At 43.9% G+C, this 14,616-nt stretch overlaps 1 protein-coding gene across 2 annotated transcripts in view; it reads left to right on the top strand.

Annotated features, from left to right (window-relative positions):
• Positions 1-13,844, top strand: part of LOC144784345 (nmrA-like family domain-containing protein 1) — a 216,045-nt gene extending 202,201 nt beyond the window's left edge. For both annotated transcript variants that reach the window (XM_078663070.1, XM_078663069.1), the window contains exon 5: positions 13,465-13,844. In XM_078663070.1, coding sequence (XP_078519196.1) covers positions 13,465-13,644 — 180 coding nt within the window. In that variant the 3' untranslated portion in view covers positions 13,645-13,844. The remainder of the gene's footprint in view (positions 1-13,464) is intronic.
• The last annotated feature ends 772 nt before the right edge of the window (positions 13,845-14,616 follow it).

Raw genomic sequence — 14,616 nt, 5'->3', positions numbered from 1 at the left:
TTGCAGTTCCGTAGAGCATTTCAACCAGAAATAGCCCATGTAAAACCATATGATACCTTGTCAGTCCTGTACAGTAATTCTACAGTTATTTGCACATTCATTAAGCGTTGAATTTAGGCACATAAATATCTCATGGTGGATCAAAGGTAAAGGAGGCCTCATCTAAGGAGGACAATAGTTTTTTGTTGGTGACCTGCCACGGTGACGAATGTAGAGCGGGATTGTCAGTGCCCCTAATGCAGGACAACCATTCTCTCCAAGCATTAAAGGAAACCTCAGCCGCTGTCTTCCAGTTGCATAATACAACCTTACATGGCAGTGTTAGTAAAAGGTCCAGACGCTGGCGGTCATGGTCTCCCCCCACTGTTGGGTCTATGGCTCCCAGGATAACATAAATCAATTCTCTTTTGGGTTGTAGGGCAAAAATGTGTTCGATATAATCAAAAACTTTCCCCCAGTATGTGTGAAGCATGGGACAGTTGAATAACATGTGTGGCAGGTCTCCAGTACCTATTGAGCAGTTCCAGCATGTTGGTGTGTCTCGAAGGCCAGCCTTAAATAGTCTCTGCGGGGTCCAGAATGTTCTGTTAAGTATCATATACTTAGTCTGTGAGAGTATCGGTGACACCTTATGTGTAAGTGCCGATGTGTGTATCCTGATCCAGTCTATATCTATACCGGTGTTATTCAGTTCTGTCTCCCACTTGATTTCATTACGTCTCATTGCTTTGTTGGGCGTTGGAGCAAGTAGTTTATAAACTTTTGAGACGAAATGCCCCGAGGCTTGGAAGTGCGGTAGCATAGATTGTAGCCAGGGTGTAGCTAATCTAAATGTGCGTGTGGATAGAGCTGATTTGAGTTTCAGAAAGGCATAGAAGTCAATCGGTAGTAGGGAGTGTCTAGTCTGTAGAGTTGAGAAGGGTAATGGCATGTTATTTTCACTTAGATCTGAAACCACATTGATACCTTTGTCTGACCAATGGTCCCATATGGGAGGTAAACCGCTAATTCTGATCAATGGATTGCGCCATAAAGACGCAGAAGCAGGTTTGTGAATCTGCAGGCCAGTCTTATGAACTTGATCTAAACGTAAAAGTGCTCTCTTGGTATTAAGCATAATGTATTTAGAGTGCGGAAGGTGTGAAAGGTCCATTGTGAGTGCAGCAGAAAGCGGGGCCTTGCCCATGATGGATCTCTCAATATCAATCCACAGAGGCGTATAGCTCGAGTCTTCGGCAAACCAGGAAGCTCCTTGTTTGCAAAGAAAGGCGGTCTGGTAATTTTTAAAGTTTGGCAAACCAATACCTCCTTTAAGCTTGGGGAGTTGTAATTTTTTCATCGCAATTCTGGGTTTTTTCCCTGTCCACAGGAAGTCCGTAAAAGATTTATCTAATTTATGTAAATAATCCTCCGTGAAGGTCATGGGTAGCATACTCGCCATATAGTTTACGAAGGGACTGATCATCATCTTTAACGTCTCTGCTCTACCCCACCATGAGAGGAATTTCGGCGACCATCCATCTAGCAGTTTTTGTATTTTTTTATAGAGTATATCCTCATTGATTTTTAGGGTGGTGATCAGGTCTTTCTCGAATTCCAAACCTAAATACTTAAAGCTCTTCGGCTGCCACGTAAGCCCGGAGTCACCCAGAATATTTTTGTCACACAGGTTATTTAATAATTTCACTTCTGTCTTATCCTTATTCAGGGAGTATCCGGAGACACACGAGAAGTCCTCAAAGCTATTCCTGCATTACTAACCACGATTATCAGCTTTTTCACTCAATACCAGCACATCATCGGCATAGGCCGTCAGTTTAATTGTGCATCCTGCGAATCGAATACCAGGAATATCAGGGTTTTCCCTTATGTAATACAGGAAGGGTTCAATTGCCAGTAGGAACAAGGACGGGGACAGGGGGCAACCCTGTCTTGTGCCTTGTTCCAGGTTAAAGGGGGAGGAAAAGGCACCACCAGCTCTCACGCTAGCGGAGGGACAGGCATACATGGACCTGACTAATTTAGTGAATAGAGGACCCAGGTCAAATTTGTGAAGCACCGCATTCAAATACATCCAATCCACCTTGTCAAACGCTTTTTCTGCGTCTAGTGTTACCGCTACAGTAGGTGTGGATAGAAGCTTTGCCTTCTCAATAACGTGAGCCAGAATTCTAGTATCGGTTTGACAGCCTATTTTTCAGGAATCCCGCCTGTGATGGATGTATTAAGGACGGTAAGACCTTCTGGACGCGTTTTGCAAGGATCGAGGCCAAGAGCTTGCAGTCTAAGTTTATCAACGAGATAGGCCTGTAGTTTTTCGGCTGTTTAGAATCTTTGCCTTCTTTAGGTATCACTGCAATTACGGCTTCAGCCATTGTTCCTTTGACCTCTCCTGTGATACCAATTTCTTGGAATACTTCCAAGAGTGGAGTAGCTAGAGCGTGGGCGAAGGTCTTATAAAATGGTGCCGTGTAGCCATCCGGGCCAGGGGCTTTCCCTTTTTTGAGGGATTTGATCGCGGCAACGATCTCTGGTTCAGAAATCGGCACATTCAGAGACTCCCTTTCTGCGGCTGTGAGTGTTGGGAGTGCACAGTTTGAAAGATATTTCTCCATTTTTTCCCTGTCTATATTTTCATTCCTAGCATATAGTGTCTTATAGAATTCTCTGAAAATGTTCGCAATTTTATTGGGGTCAGAGTTAGGATCGCCACTATTGTCTAGCAGAGAGGTTATAGCGTTTTTTTGAATTTTAAATTTGAGATATGCCGCTAGTCCTTTTCCTGCCTTATTAGAATCGCAGATTTTAAAACGCTTCCTCTTATCAAGCCAGATTCCTGCCTTCTCACTAATAAGTTTATTATATGTGTTTCTTATTGGACAATTCAATTAGATCTTCAGGGTTTCTGTTATTCAGGTATTTGCGTTGGAGTGTAGAGATGTCCTCCTCCAATTCCAACAAGACCGCGAGTCGGTTCTTGTTAATTGCAGAGGATAGTTTTATGATAAGACCTCTAATGGTGGATTTGAGCGCCTCCCATCTCATGGTGTCCGAGGTGTCCCCTTTTTTGTTTGTCAGTAAGAAATCTGAGATGGCGTGGTCAATGGTTTCTTTGTGTTTTGTGTCATTAAGAATAGCATCATTAAATCTCCACATAGATTGACGAGTGGTTGGTGCGACATTAGAAAGTGTGAGAGAGACGCAAGAGTGATCAGAGACCAATCTCGGGGCAATATCCGAGTCTTCAACTCTGGTCAACGCATTTTTAGAAATGAGTATGTAGTCAATTCTCGAACGAGTCATGTGGTGGGGAGTAAAAAGAGTAATCTCTTCCATCAGGATGAAGTAGACGCCATGTGTCCACCAAATGGAACCTATTGCATAACTTCATGAACGCTTTGTGAGCTTTACCTGGGCGAAAGGTGCATTTGGAATCTGTCTAATACCGGATCATACGGAAGATTGAAATCACCGGCCAGAATATGAACTGCCGTGTCTGGGATGGAGTCGCTCTGTCTCGTGAGGCCTAGCCAGAAGGACGGGTCATGGGCATTAGGGGCATATATTGACGTGATAAAAAATTCTGTATTATCTTTAAGTAGTTTCGCCGATACCCATCTACCTTTTGTATCCATGGTGGAGGAGAGTATCTCCACACCCGCAGTCTTTGCTACAAGCATTACCACCCCATTCTTTTTAGAGATTGCCTCAGAGCCTAATGTAGTATTTGTTTCGCAGTGTGTGAAAATGTTTTGCTTCCAATTTAGTTTCTTGTAACAGGGCTATGTCCCCCCCCGCTGCCTACGCAGATAATCAAGTACCTTCTGACGTTTAACCGGTTGATTTAGGCCTTTTACATTTAGCGATAGTATTTTAAGATTGGCTATGGTTGTTGTCCCTATTGGAGTATCTAAGACAGAAGCCATCAATTATGTAGCGCCTGATATCGTATCATAACACATGTATATAAATGGGAATCAGATCCAAAAGAGAACAGTATACAGTAGGCACTACAGGCAATGACAGAACTTGCAGTAATCACAGGGCTAGCAGTGTTCTGAAGTACGGCGCGGAAGCTTCGGAATGCAAGATAAAACAGTGTGCTCATTGTGTGAAATAAAAGAAAAAGAAAAAAAGACAGAAAAAGTAAGAAATTAAACCCTCCCCACAGTCCCCCAAACCCCCCTCCACCCTCCGCCCTTCTCCTAGGCCCACCCCTCCCTCCCCCATGGAAGAATAGGAACATGGCGACTCGGGAACGACCACGAGGCCGCCTCCAAGCAGGCTTAGTCAACAAATTTTAACATCTGAGCTGCTGGAACAATCGCAGCCAAGAGAGCTAGACAGCTTTCAATAACCATCAACAAGGTATCATTATGAACAATCCAAGTGTAATTGCGGGGTACAGCAAAGAACATCTGAGATCAGATAAGGCACATATAGAGGCAGTTTGTACTTCTGATCCCTATGTGAAAGGAAAAGTTACAGGTCAACCAAGACCAGTGGCGCCCGCGCTTCCAGCTAAGGATTTCCCTGCTTTATTAGCCTTGCATAGGTTGATCTGTTTGTATTTGTTAATCCACAGTCCTGCCCTTTCACTCCGAATCCTGTTGTATTCGTATTTTTTTCCGTCAACTCTGTGAGGTTGTCTTCATTGTACCTTTGATATGGGTTTCCTCTAGACTTTTGATATCTGTATCTAACGTGTCTAGATATAATCTAGCTACCCTGTTCCGTTTAGCCATGATGTTGATTAATGTCCCTCTGACTGTCGCTTTTAGAGCGTCCCACACGATGTTGGGTTCCATATCTCCCATATCGTTGTGTTTAATGTACTCGTTAATGGCCTGCTTTATTTTAGCCTGGTCTTCTTGGTTTGTCAGGACAGCGTTTTTAAACCTCTACTTGTGTGTGATGTGTTCGTTGTGTCGGCCCGACAGTTGCAAGCTGATGCATGAGCGATCTGAGATGGTCCTAGCCGCTATCTCCGAGTGGTCTATTAGGTGGGTGTGAGTGCCTGATATTAGGATGTAGTCTATTCTACTGTAGGAGTTGTGTGGGTTGGCGTGAAAAGTATAGTCTCTGGTGTCCGGGTGTTGTAGTCGCCATGGAAACCTAAGATTGAATCTGTTGCATATGTTTTTTAAAATGTTATGTGAGGCTGGGGGGTGGAAGGGTGTGCGTTTGTGATTATCTGTCCAGGGTGTAGTCAAGAGCTAAGTTGAAGTCGCCCGCCAACAGTCATGTCGTTTTGGGCCCCTGCTTCTAGTCTCTTGGAGACATCTTCCCAGTATGCGGTGTCCTCTGTGTTTGGGGCGTTTATGTTCGATTGTTTCGCTCCCTCTTTTCAACTGTTACTAGTAGTCTACCTGCGTCATCGTGCAGTTGGTCTTCTATGGTGATTCCAGAGTTCTTGTTTATGAGTGATCACTCCTCATTTTTTTTCCCTACCGCTGGTGAGCATGCAGTCTGTCCTATCCATCTCGCCTTCACTCTAGCCGCGTCTTCTAGGGATAATTTGGTTTCTTGTAGCAGTGTGACTTCCCCTTTAGTCTTGGCTGAGTAGTCTAGTACCTTCTTCCTCTTGACTGGGTGGTTAAGGCCCTTGACATTGAGGGAGACTATCTTCAGATTTGCCAGGGAGGAGCTGTTATTGTGTGACATGTCTTAGATTGTATGCGTGCCGCGCATCCTCCCCGCACCCCATTGTGGGTATCGTTCCCTGTTTTTGGTTTTGTTAGTCAACCTTTTGCCCCGTCGGCATCCCTCAAGGGCCCCTCTCTTTGGTTAGGAGCTTCACTACGATAAGATCCCATTCCCGTGCATCTGGTTTCCTTTGGGAAAGGGTTGAGCAGGATGTAGAAAGGATTGTGTGTAGTAGGAGTTGACAGAGTAGTCCAGAGACACCGGTAGTTCGGATAAGACCGACAGGACGAACTAGACAAACTGGATGAGGCAGACAGACAAAACCAACAGACATTAACTTTCCACTCACTCTCCCCCCTCATCCCCAACCCCTCCCAGCTCCCCCCACCCCGTTCCTAGCACGCTGAAAGTGCGACGGCAAGATTCTCGATCCGCCTCCCTGAGATTGACTCGTTTCGCTCCCCATCTGTCTCATGGGTGGTGCCCTTTGTTAGACTTTATTGGTCTCCCATATTGGTAGCACCTGGTTAGGGCTGGCAGATTGTGTTGGACTGTCCTTTTGGAGCAGGGTCATGGCTGATTTGCATATGGTTGGGTCCAAACTGGCGTGGCATGGTGTGCAAAATGATGGTCTGGGATGCGGCTTGAGTAATTACCGGTGGATTCCGCATTTTCTGACTGTTTTTCTGCTCTCGTCTGCCCAACAAAGGTGAAATAAACATGTGTACTCCCAGGCATTCCCTGCTGGCCTGCTCGGCAAAGAGCTTTTCAGTACCTTTTTTAGTAGACGCGGGTAGATAGATGACTTCCAATAGTTTTTTTCTTAATGCATATTGTTTTTCTAGCAAGATCTCCTTTCCTTCGTTTTGATTCAGAGTTCTCACTTTTAAATTTCATGTCTTTTAAGATTACCCCACTGCACCTCCCATATTTATGAAGTGGCCATAAATATTATGTTAATTTATCGAACGATCAACCGAGCCTGACCGGATATGAATATGCGGTATTCATATCCTGTCAGCCAGATTTTTTTTTCTGCTTTAGTCTATCTTTCACTTTGAAGATTACTGTTTTTTAACTTTTGGCTGTTCTTCCTACACGTGATAGTCTTTCTCAACTGGTGTCAGTTGAGTTTGCAGTTTGTTTTTGTTTCTCTTTGTGCCTGGCCTGTGTTTGGTAAGCTTCTGAGAATGTATCTTGATCCCAATGCTAATCCCCAGGTTCAAATCAGAAAGGTAAATACTGTTCCAGAGATGTTACATGAATTTCCAGAAGTGTTTTTTGAAAAAGTGGGTGGCATTAAAGGTTATGTGCATTACATTAAATTCAAGACTGGTGATATGCTTGTTGTGTCTAAGGTTAGGGCTATATGGTTTATCCTGAAGGTTGCAGTCAAGATGGAAATTGAATCGATTAGGTGAGAAGGGGATAGTTGCACCTGCAGTAATTGCCACCCAGAATTATGGTGAGATCAGACTTTGCAGGGATCTATGGAAGCTCAACAGTGAAGTAGTTGGGGACAGGTTACCCCTACCTAACATTTCTAAGATGGTACGCCTATTGGGGGATGCAACGTTATTCACCACTTTGGCTCTAATCTCTGCTTTTCACCAGGATTGCTTGGTTGAAGATTCTTAGGATCTAACTGCTTTTTACACCAGTTGGGATTTTCTGTTTTAGCAGGATGCCGTTTGGATGCTTTTCAGCAGCGTCTGTCAACTCCTGGAGTGGCTAGGACCCCTGCATCGTTCACTCCAGCCCGCTACATTTATAACGGTTCTCACCTCAGGAAACTAAATAACCCCCCATGAACTAACTGTGGGCAAGTCTTTTCCCCTGACAAGATCTCAATCAAATGCCCTACATGTAAGCATGACCTTACCCCACACAGGCTAGACCACACCCACAATAAAGCTGAATTTAGAATCCTCCTCCTCAATTGTAGATCCCTGCCCAAACATACGGCAGAGATCTGGATGCTTCTCAGAGACCAAGACCCTGATCTACTTTTCCTTATGGAAACATGGCTCGCTCAGAGCCAGATATTGTGCAAGCTCTTCCCCCTGGCTTCGTGCTACAAAGAATTGACCGACCGACTGGTCGAGGTAGTGGGATCGCCATTGCCCATAAGGAACAGCTTACCTGTCGCCTCCTGGGCAACCCGCTCGAAGACTGCGAGAATGTTCAGTTTTCTATTGAATTCTCCCCACTTCTCGTCTTCACAGGCATTTTGATTTATCGTCCCCCGGGGCCAGTGGGGTCATTTAATAACTCACTGCTCGAGGCCACGATCAATTTGGCAGTGCAACGGGCAATTTCACGATCCTGGGAGATTTCAACCTCCATTTTGATGAGCCGCAAGTTCTCAATGCATGCGAGCTGTCCAGAGATCTCTCATCTCTTAAACTCTCCCCAAAAACTAGTAAGACCACTCACGCTAGAGGACACCTTCTCGACCAAGTGTTCTCTAGCCTAGCCGACTTCCTCGGCTGGATCTAGGAGTCACTCAATGCGGTCCTCCCAAAGATCAAGATAAATAAGTCGGCAGGGCCCCATAATGCCCAATGGTTCACACCAGAATTACGCACCTTAAAGCAGCAATGTAAAGTGAAGGAAAGACATTGGAGGAGAGATGTTCTTCCTTCTAAAGAACAGGACTATAGGCTAGCCATTCTTGCCTACAACGCAGAATTATGGAAATCTCAAGTATCTTATTATGAGAACAGATTCTTAGCAGCGTCCAACTCGCCCATAGAAACTTTTAACATTATCAAAAATTGACTTAAAGACCCCCTCCCTCCCCCCAGATCAGTCCCCGAAACCTCGGGCAAACGGTGCAATAAACTTGCCGAGTACTTCAATAACAAAGTCCAGCTTATCCTTGAATCCCTCCCACCTAAGATTGAGGAAGACCCTCCTCCCCTCCCTCAGACAGATTTTCAATCGGGCCCCCTGAATACATCCTTGAGGACTTCCCACCCGTGACTCAGGAAACCATCACCTTGCTGTTGGCCAAGGTAAAGAGCGGCTCCCCTACTGACCCAGCGCCACTGAACATTTTTGAAATGGGTCATTCCAATAATAGCCCCTAACTTGATAACCCTGATCAACGCCTCGCTTACCACTGGAAAAGTCCCCTGAAAGAGGGGAGGGTTAAAGCTCTACTAAAAAAAGTCCAATCTGGACCCGGTTGAATTGGGCAATTATCGCCCCATATCCCTTCTTCCGGCCATAAGCAAGGTAACAGAGAAGCACATTAACCTAGCTCTCTCTAGGTTTCTTGAAAGCCATAGCCTGCTCCAACCCTCCCAAACCGGTTTCTGACCGCGCCAAAGCACCAAAACCGCTCTATTGACTGTGGTAGAGGAAAGTAGAAAAATCTTGGACACTGGAGGTTCGGCGGCCATTCTACTCCTGGACCTGAGCACCGCTTTTGATAAAGGTGAACCACTCGATTCTAATCCGGCGACTCAGGAACTTAGGAGTGGATGGTACGGCCCTCCAATGGCTATCCTCTCTCCTGGAGGGAAGAACCTTTCGGGTTTTTGAGGAAAATATTATTTCTAAGCCCACACACCACCTGAGTGGGGTGCCTCAGGGCTCCTCATTCAGCCTGACTATTTTTAATGTTTATGTCCCCTCTAGCAGCCAGAATAGCTCCACATGGAATCCGGATAATCACCTACTCCGATGACACTCAACTGGTGGTCTGGCTCAATCAAGCCGAACAGTAAATCCATACCCTCTACTCCTGTCTAAACGATATCTCAAACTGGATGGACGACTCCCAGCTTAGGCTTTATGGAGGAAAAAACGAGATTATTATTTTAGGCAACTCTCTCCGCTTTAATCCCAGCTTGGTGTGGCCCTCTTGCATGGGCCCAGCCCCAATCCCGAAAGCAGAAATTAAGAGCCTAGGTGTATGGCTGGAGCAGGACCCCAGTCTTGGGACCTAAGCAAGGAAAACAGCAGCTCTCTGCTACGGCTTACTTCGAATGGCCCAATAGGTCCTGCCCCTCCTTCCCTTTGTGGCTAAGAAAGTACTGGTCCAATCATGAATACATTCCAGACTGGATTACGGGAACACCCTGTACCTGGGCGCTCCCATCTCCGCAGTCAGAAAACTTCAATCTGTACAAAACAGTGCTGCAAGACTGTTGATGGGAACCGCCAATAGGCTATCCGCCAAACCGGCCCTCCGTTCCCTCCACTGGCTCCCAGTCGAGGAACGGATTACGTTCAAGGCCTTGTGCTTAGTACATAAGGCAAGGCAGGGACTCTGCCCACCTATGATCTCCATGATTCGTCCATATAAAGCCAATCGTAATCTTCGATCAGATCTGTACTTGGCAGAGATCCCTAGGATCAAGAGGTCTAGGAGTGGTGGTTGTTTTTTTTCCTATAATGCTTCCAAACTCCGGAGTTCCTTGCCTCTCCACCTTCGCTCAATCCCTGACCACCTGGCTTTCCAGAAGCAATTAAAGACCATGCTCTTTCCTTAGCTTTTCTGGTCCCCTGTGTCAGTTACTAGCGCTAGGATGCTTCGGGGTAGCCATGTGCTCTATAAATGTCCTTCCATTCCATTATGTGTTCTAAGTCTTAAAGGTATTCATTTGAAAGTCAACAAATTCAAGTTTTGTCAACCTTGAACAGGTTTATTGGGTCATGCTATCCTAGCTGAAGATGTTAAACCCAGAACTGATATTGTCGTAACAATTACAGATTTGCCACATCACTCCAAGGAAGAAGAAATGCAAGTTTTTATGGGTATGGCTGAGTTTTGTAGCAAGTTAATTCCTAATTTTGCTTGTCAAACTTCGCTATTTGGCAGTTGCTCAAGAAATGGTCCAGTTGAATTGGGCCAAAAAATTGCAAGAAGAGTTTTCAAATATCAAAACTAGTTTAGCTTCCGCGCAGTCTTTTTGAAGAGAGCTTTGTTACTGGTTTGCCTTGTATTCTTGTGACTGATGCGAGTGAGAGGTTTTGGTGCTGTATTGACAGTACTGTGATGGCAGGGACGTTACGATTGTACTCGACTCTTTGAAAGGAGCAGAGGTTCAGTAACCCAACATAGAGAAGGAGGCTTTAGCAGGGCAGAGAACTGGGCAGTAAGGAAGTTCAAACCAGTTTTATGAGGTGTGAAGTCTGTTATTGAAACTGATCACAAACCTCTTCAAGAGGCTTTTGGCAAGAAAAGGTTGGAACATGTTACCTTTTGCATATATAGATTGTTGGCTGCTTTGCAGGACTATCATTTTTCTGTGTCCTGTATTCCTGGTATTAACAATAAGGCAACAGATTGTTTATTTAATTTGATCAGAGTCTTTAAGTGCTGGGGAAGATACACAGTGGAAAGAAGATGAGGTCAGGGTATGTAAACTTTCTGGTGGAAGTGTCTGAGTGGTTTGAAATTGGCCAGGAAGAATTTCCCTCAAAGGTCAGGAAAGCTATCAAGGGTGTTAGTGAGGTTTCAGGTTAGCGGAATGGATTTCATGAAGGTTTGGGTGAGCTTCATGTTAGCGACCAGCTAATAGTCAAATGTGGAAGGTTATTTCCTCCGTATGGTGTGAAGTCAGTTGGTGCTGCTTGCACACGAAGGTCATCAGGGCTTATGCAAGACTAAGTAATGATTAAAAGATCATTATTGGTGGCTTGGTATGGACATTCAGGTGGAAAATATTGTAAGATATTGTTATGACTGCCAGGTGAGTGATCAGACACAGAAAATCAAATTATCTCCTTTAGTTAGTCATGAGATTCCTGGAAGTGAGTGAGGAATTATCGTTGGATATCATGGGACCTTTGAACTTTGGTATGTCTAAGTATTTATTGGTACTAATGGCCATGCATTCGAGGTGTTGAGGTGGCCTGAGGTCAGTGTAGGTCAAGAAATATCAAAATCTTCGCTGATCAGGTTTTTCAACAAGGTGTTCTACCTCAAAAGAGATGAAGTTTCGGAATGAGAGAGGTATTCTACACAAGAAGCGTGCCTTGTACCACCCAAACACAAATGGGATGGTGAAATGATGCAATAGAACGCTCAAAGAAACCATTCTAATTGCAAAACATGGAGGACATGATTGGTTCCGAGTGGTGAAGGATATGATGGTGGAATATAGGTTTACTCCTCCCTGTACAACGGGCATTTCTTCTTTTTTAATTGCTTAAACAATGCATGCTATGTACTATGATGTGTCCGCCCTTGGTAAGCATGTACAACACTTCACGAGAGGGTTGAGATGAGGAAAGGCTAGAGAACTGTACATGCAATGTGAAAGAAAAAAAACTGTCTGACCGCCGTAAAGCAGTCCAGTCCCTTGGTGTTAAGGTGGGGTGGATATGGTAAAGGTGAAACTAGCAAAGGGAATGACGCAATTCTTAATGTTTTGTAGACTTTATCGAGTGACCAAAGTATTTCATGGGGCTGTAAAGTTGGATGATAGGATTTGGAATTTTAACAAAATTGTAATCCATAATCCCATCTGAAATGTTGTCATTTTCCTATTCCTTAGGGTTTTTGGTTTGTGTGATTTGTTTTTCTTTGGCAGTGGGGAAAAATGTGGTATAGTTAGCAGGTGTATTTATTAGAACATGTATTTGCCATCTCCTGCATGTTTCCCTTTGGCCTGTGTTATGGTATGTTCTTGTGGAATGTTGTAATGTTTGTACTTGAGTGGGGAGTTTTGAAGGCATTCTGACTCCCTCCGCTGGCTCCTGTGGCTGTAGTTTCCGTTTCTTGCAATAAGCTTACGGATTACTTTGATGCTGGAATTATTTACTGTCCACTTTTCTGTTTGTCCACCTTTCATTTTCAGGATTAATACTTTTTACCTTTTGGCTGTTCTCCCTCCATGTAAATGAGTCTTTCAGAAATGGTGTCAGCTGAGTTAACCTTTCCTGTTGGTGTGCACCTTCAAAACATACAAAATGATGAGGAAGCTGTACAGTGTGGCTACGAACAATTGGCAAAGCCAGCAAGGCTCAAAGACGAGACCGATTTGGCTTTGCCTATACATATTTCAGGCGAAAAGATGTCCTGTGTCCTTTATTAATGCTGTGCTTCCACAGTACCTTTTTCAGTTCATGCCCTCGTGACTCAAAGTTTCTTGCAAGGTTGTCTTCTTAAAGCCCTCGGTGTGTGGGATTTCTGCGATCCGTTGCGGCTCTGTAATCCCCCATTCCTTGTGTGGTTTAAAGATCCTTAACCTGAACTGCTCTACTTGTCTGATACAAGTCTCATGCTGTTAGGGTAGAGAAAGTGATGCATAGTATGGATATTAATTTTGAGATTTCCAAAATACGTGGAAGTAATTCTTTAACTTGTTGCAGATATTCATGTACACTGATTTAGGATGTTTTAAGGTTGTGGATGCCATGATTCGCACAATTTCCTGTCTGTAATAATCACATTTCTGGTCCAGGTGTGTCTGGAAGAAAAACCTCCATACCTAAAGGCAAGAGGGGAGGATTTGGATATGAAATCGAGAAATTACTTGTATTAACCAAAGTACTCCAGCTGTTCGTTATTTGTATTAATCTCACGTTTCCATGCTTTATTTGACCCTTGAAGGTACTTACTGCTGAATGCAATATTGAACAGTGGCCCCCAGGCTGGACAGGGTAAAGAATTGTAGGCAAGGGAATGGTGCCCATGGACCAACTACAGCATTTAATACACATGAGTGAATGCCTTATCTGGAACCAGCCCTTCGAGGAAAGAGCCTCAAACTCATGCAGACACTTTTTATTGTTTGTGTATTACATTTATGTGATGTTTGTCCCTTTTTAATGCTGCTGTTTCCTTTTACCTTTATTCAGATAACTCCCGAAGCTTATGAGAAACTGGGTTTCCCTGGTGCTGTAGAATTGGCGAACATGTTCCGTTTCTACGAAATGAAACCGAACCGTGACATACAGCTCACGTTACAGCTTAACCCCAAGGCCAAGAAGTTTGCAGAGTGGATGGAGCTGAAGAAAGATGCCTTCAAAGACCTGTAGTGGCTGGATCGTGCACATAAGTCGATTAGCTGGGACTCTTCTTGTGCTTTGTTTTGTTTCAGAGAACAACATTCTCTGAAATGTCTTCCTGCAACACAAAGCTTTCAAAGTTGAACTTTGTCTAAAGTGCTGGATGCTTCCTTGTGTACCATCGGAAGCTTTGGTTTAGCCCAAGTTAATAAAAGGCATCTTGTCTGAAACACCTGTTTTGAATCTTAATTTGTAAACACTTTGTTCGTTCAGCTGTGCATAGACGTAATCTCTCAAATACCATTCACCAAACAGTTTTTGTTTCTGAACTTGTTCCACCTTTTGCCATTGACCAGAAATGTACTGCTCAGACAAGTCCATTCAAAGATCATGATGGGACAGATAAAGCATTCGCATATACCACTTGTTGCTGACAAAAAAGTTACGTTTTAGTAGAGGCTTCTCCACCTGTGTTCTTTTGGAATGTGGCTAATATTATAGATTGAAAAGCTGTCCAAATGACTTGGATTCATAAATGTTTCCAGGACTACTTCTGAAGAGCTCGATGTAATCTGCTTTCAAGGCAGCTGTTTGTGAATTCATTTTAACGTTATTGAAAAAACATTTCTGATAAAAGCTCTTAAACAGGATAAGTTGGAAGAGCAGGTTTATTTGTACAACCATCAACAGCAAGCCACAGCAACTGACTCCGTATTTAGAATGTAATCATTCCATCAATGATGTAAAGTACACAGTGTTCCATTAAAGAGACAGTAACCATAACACATCCCCTAACCAAAATAAAAAAGGAAAAAAGGAATGAGATTGAAGGACAAAAACCGCATTAAAAGAAACTGTATAAAACGAACTTAATACAGAACATAATCCTTAAACTTCCTAGGAGCCGGTCTTGACCTAGGAACTAGTCATTTTCTTCGCTATAACTAGAAGTGCAAGTATGACTGGAATTATCAATAGGCCCAGAACCACTATTAGGATGAT

The sequence above is a fragment of the Lissotriton helveticus genome, chromosome 10, assembly GCF_964261635.1.
Source record: "Lissotriton helveticus chromosome 10, aLisHel1.1, whole genome shotgun sequence".
NCBI classification, from domain to species: domain Eukaryota; kingdom Metazoa; phylum Chordata; class Amphibia; order Caudata; family Salamandridae; genus Lissotriton; species Lissotriton helveticus.
Note: the sequence above shows the minus strand (reverse complement) of the source record. Positions and strands in the feature narration are given on the sequence as shown.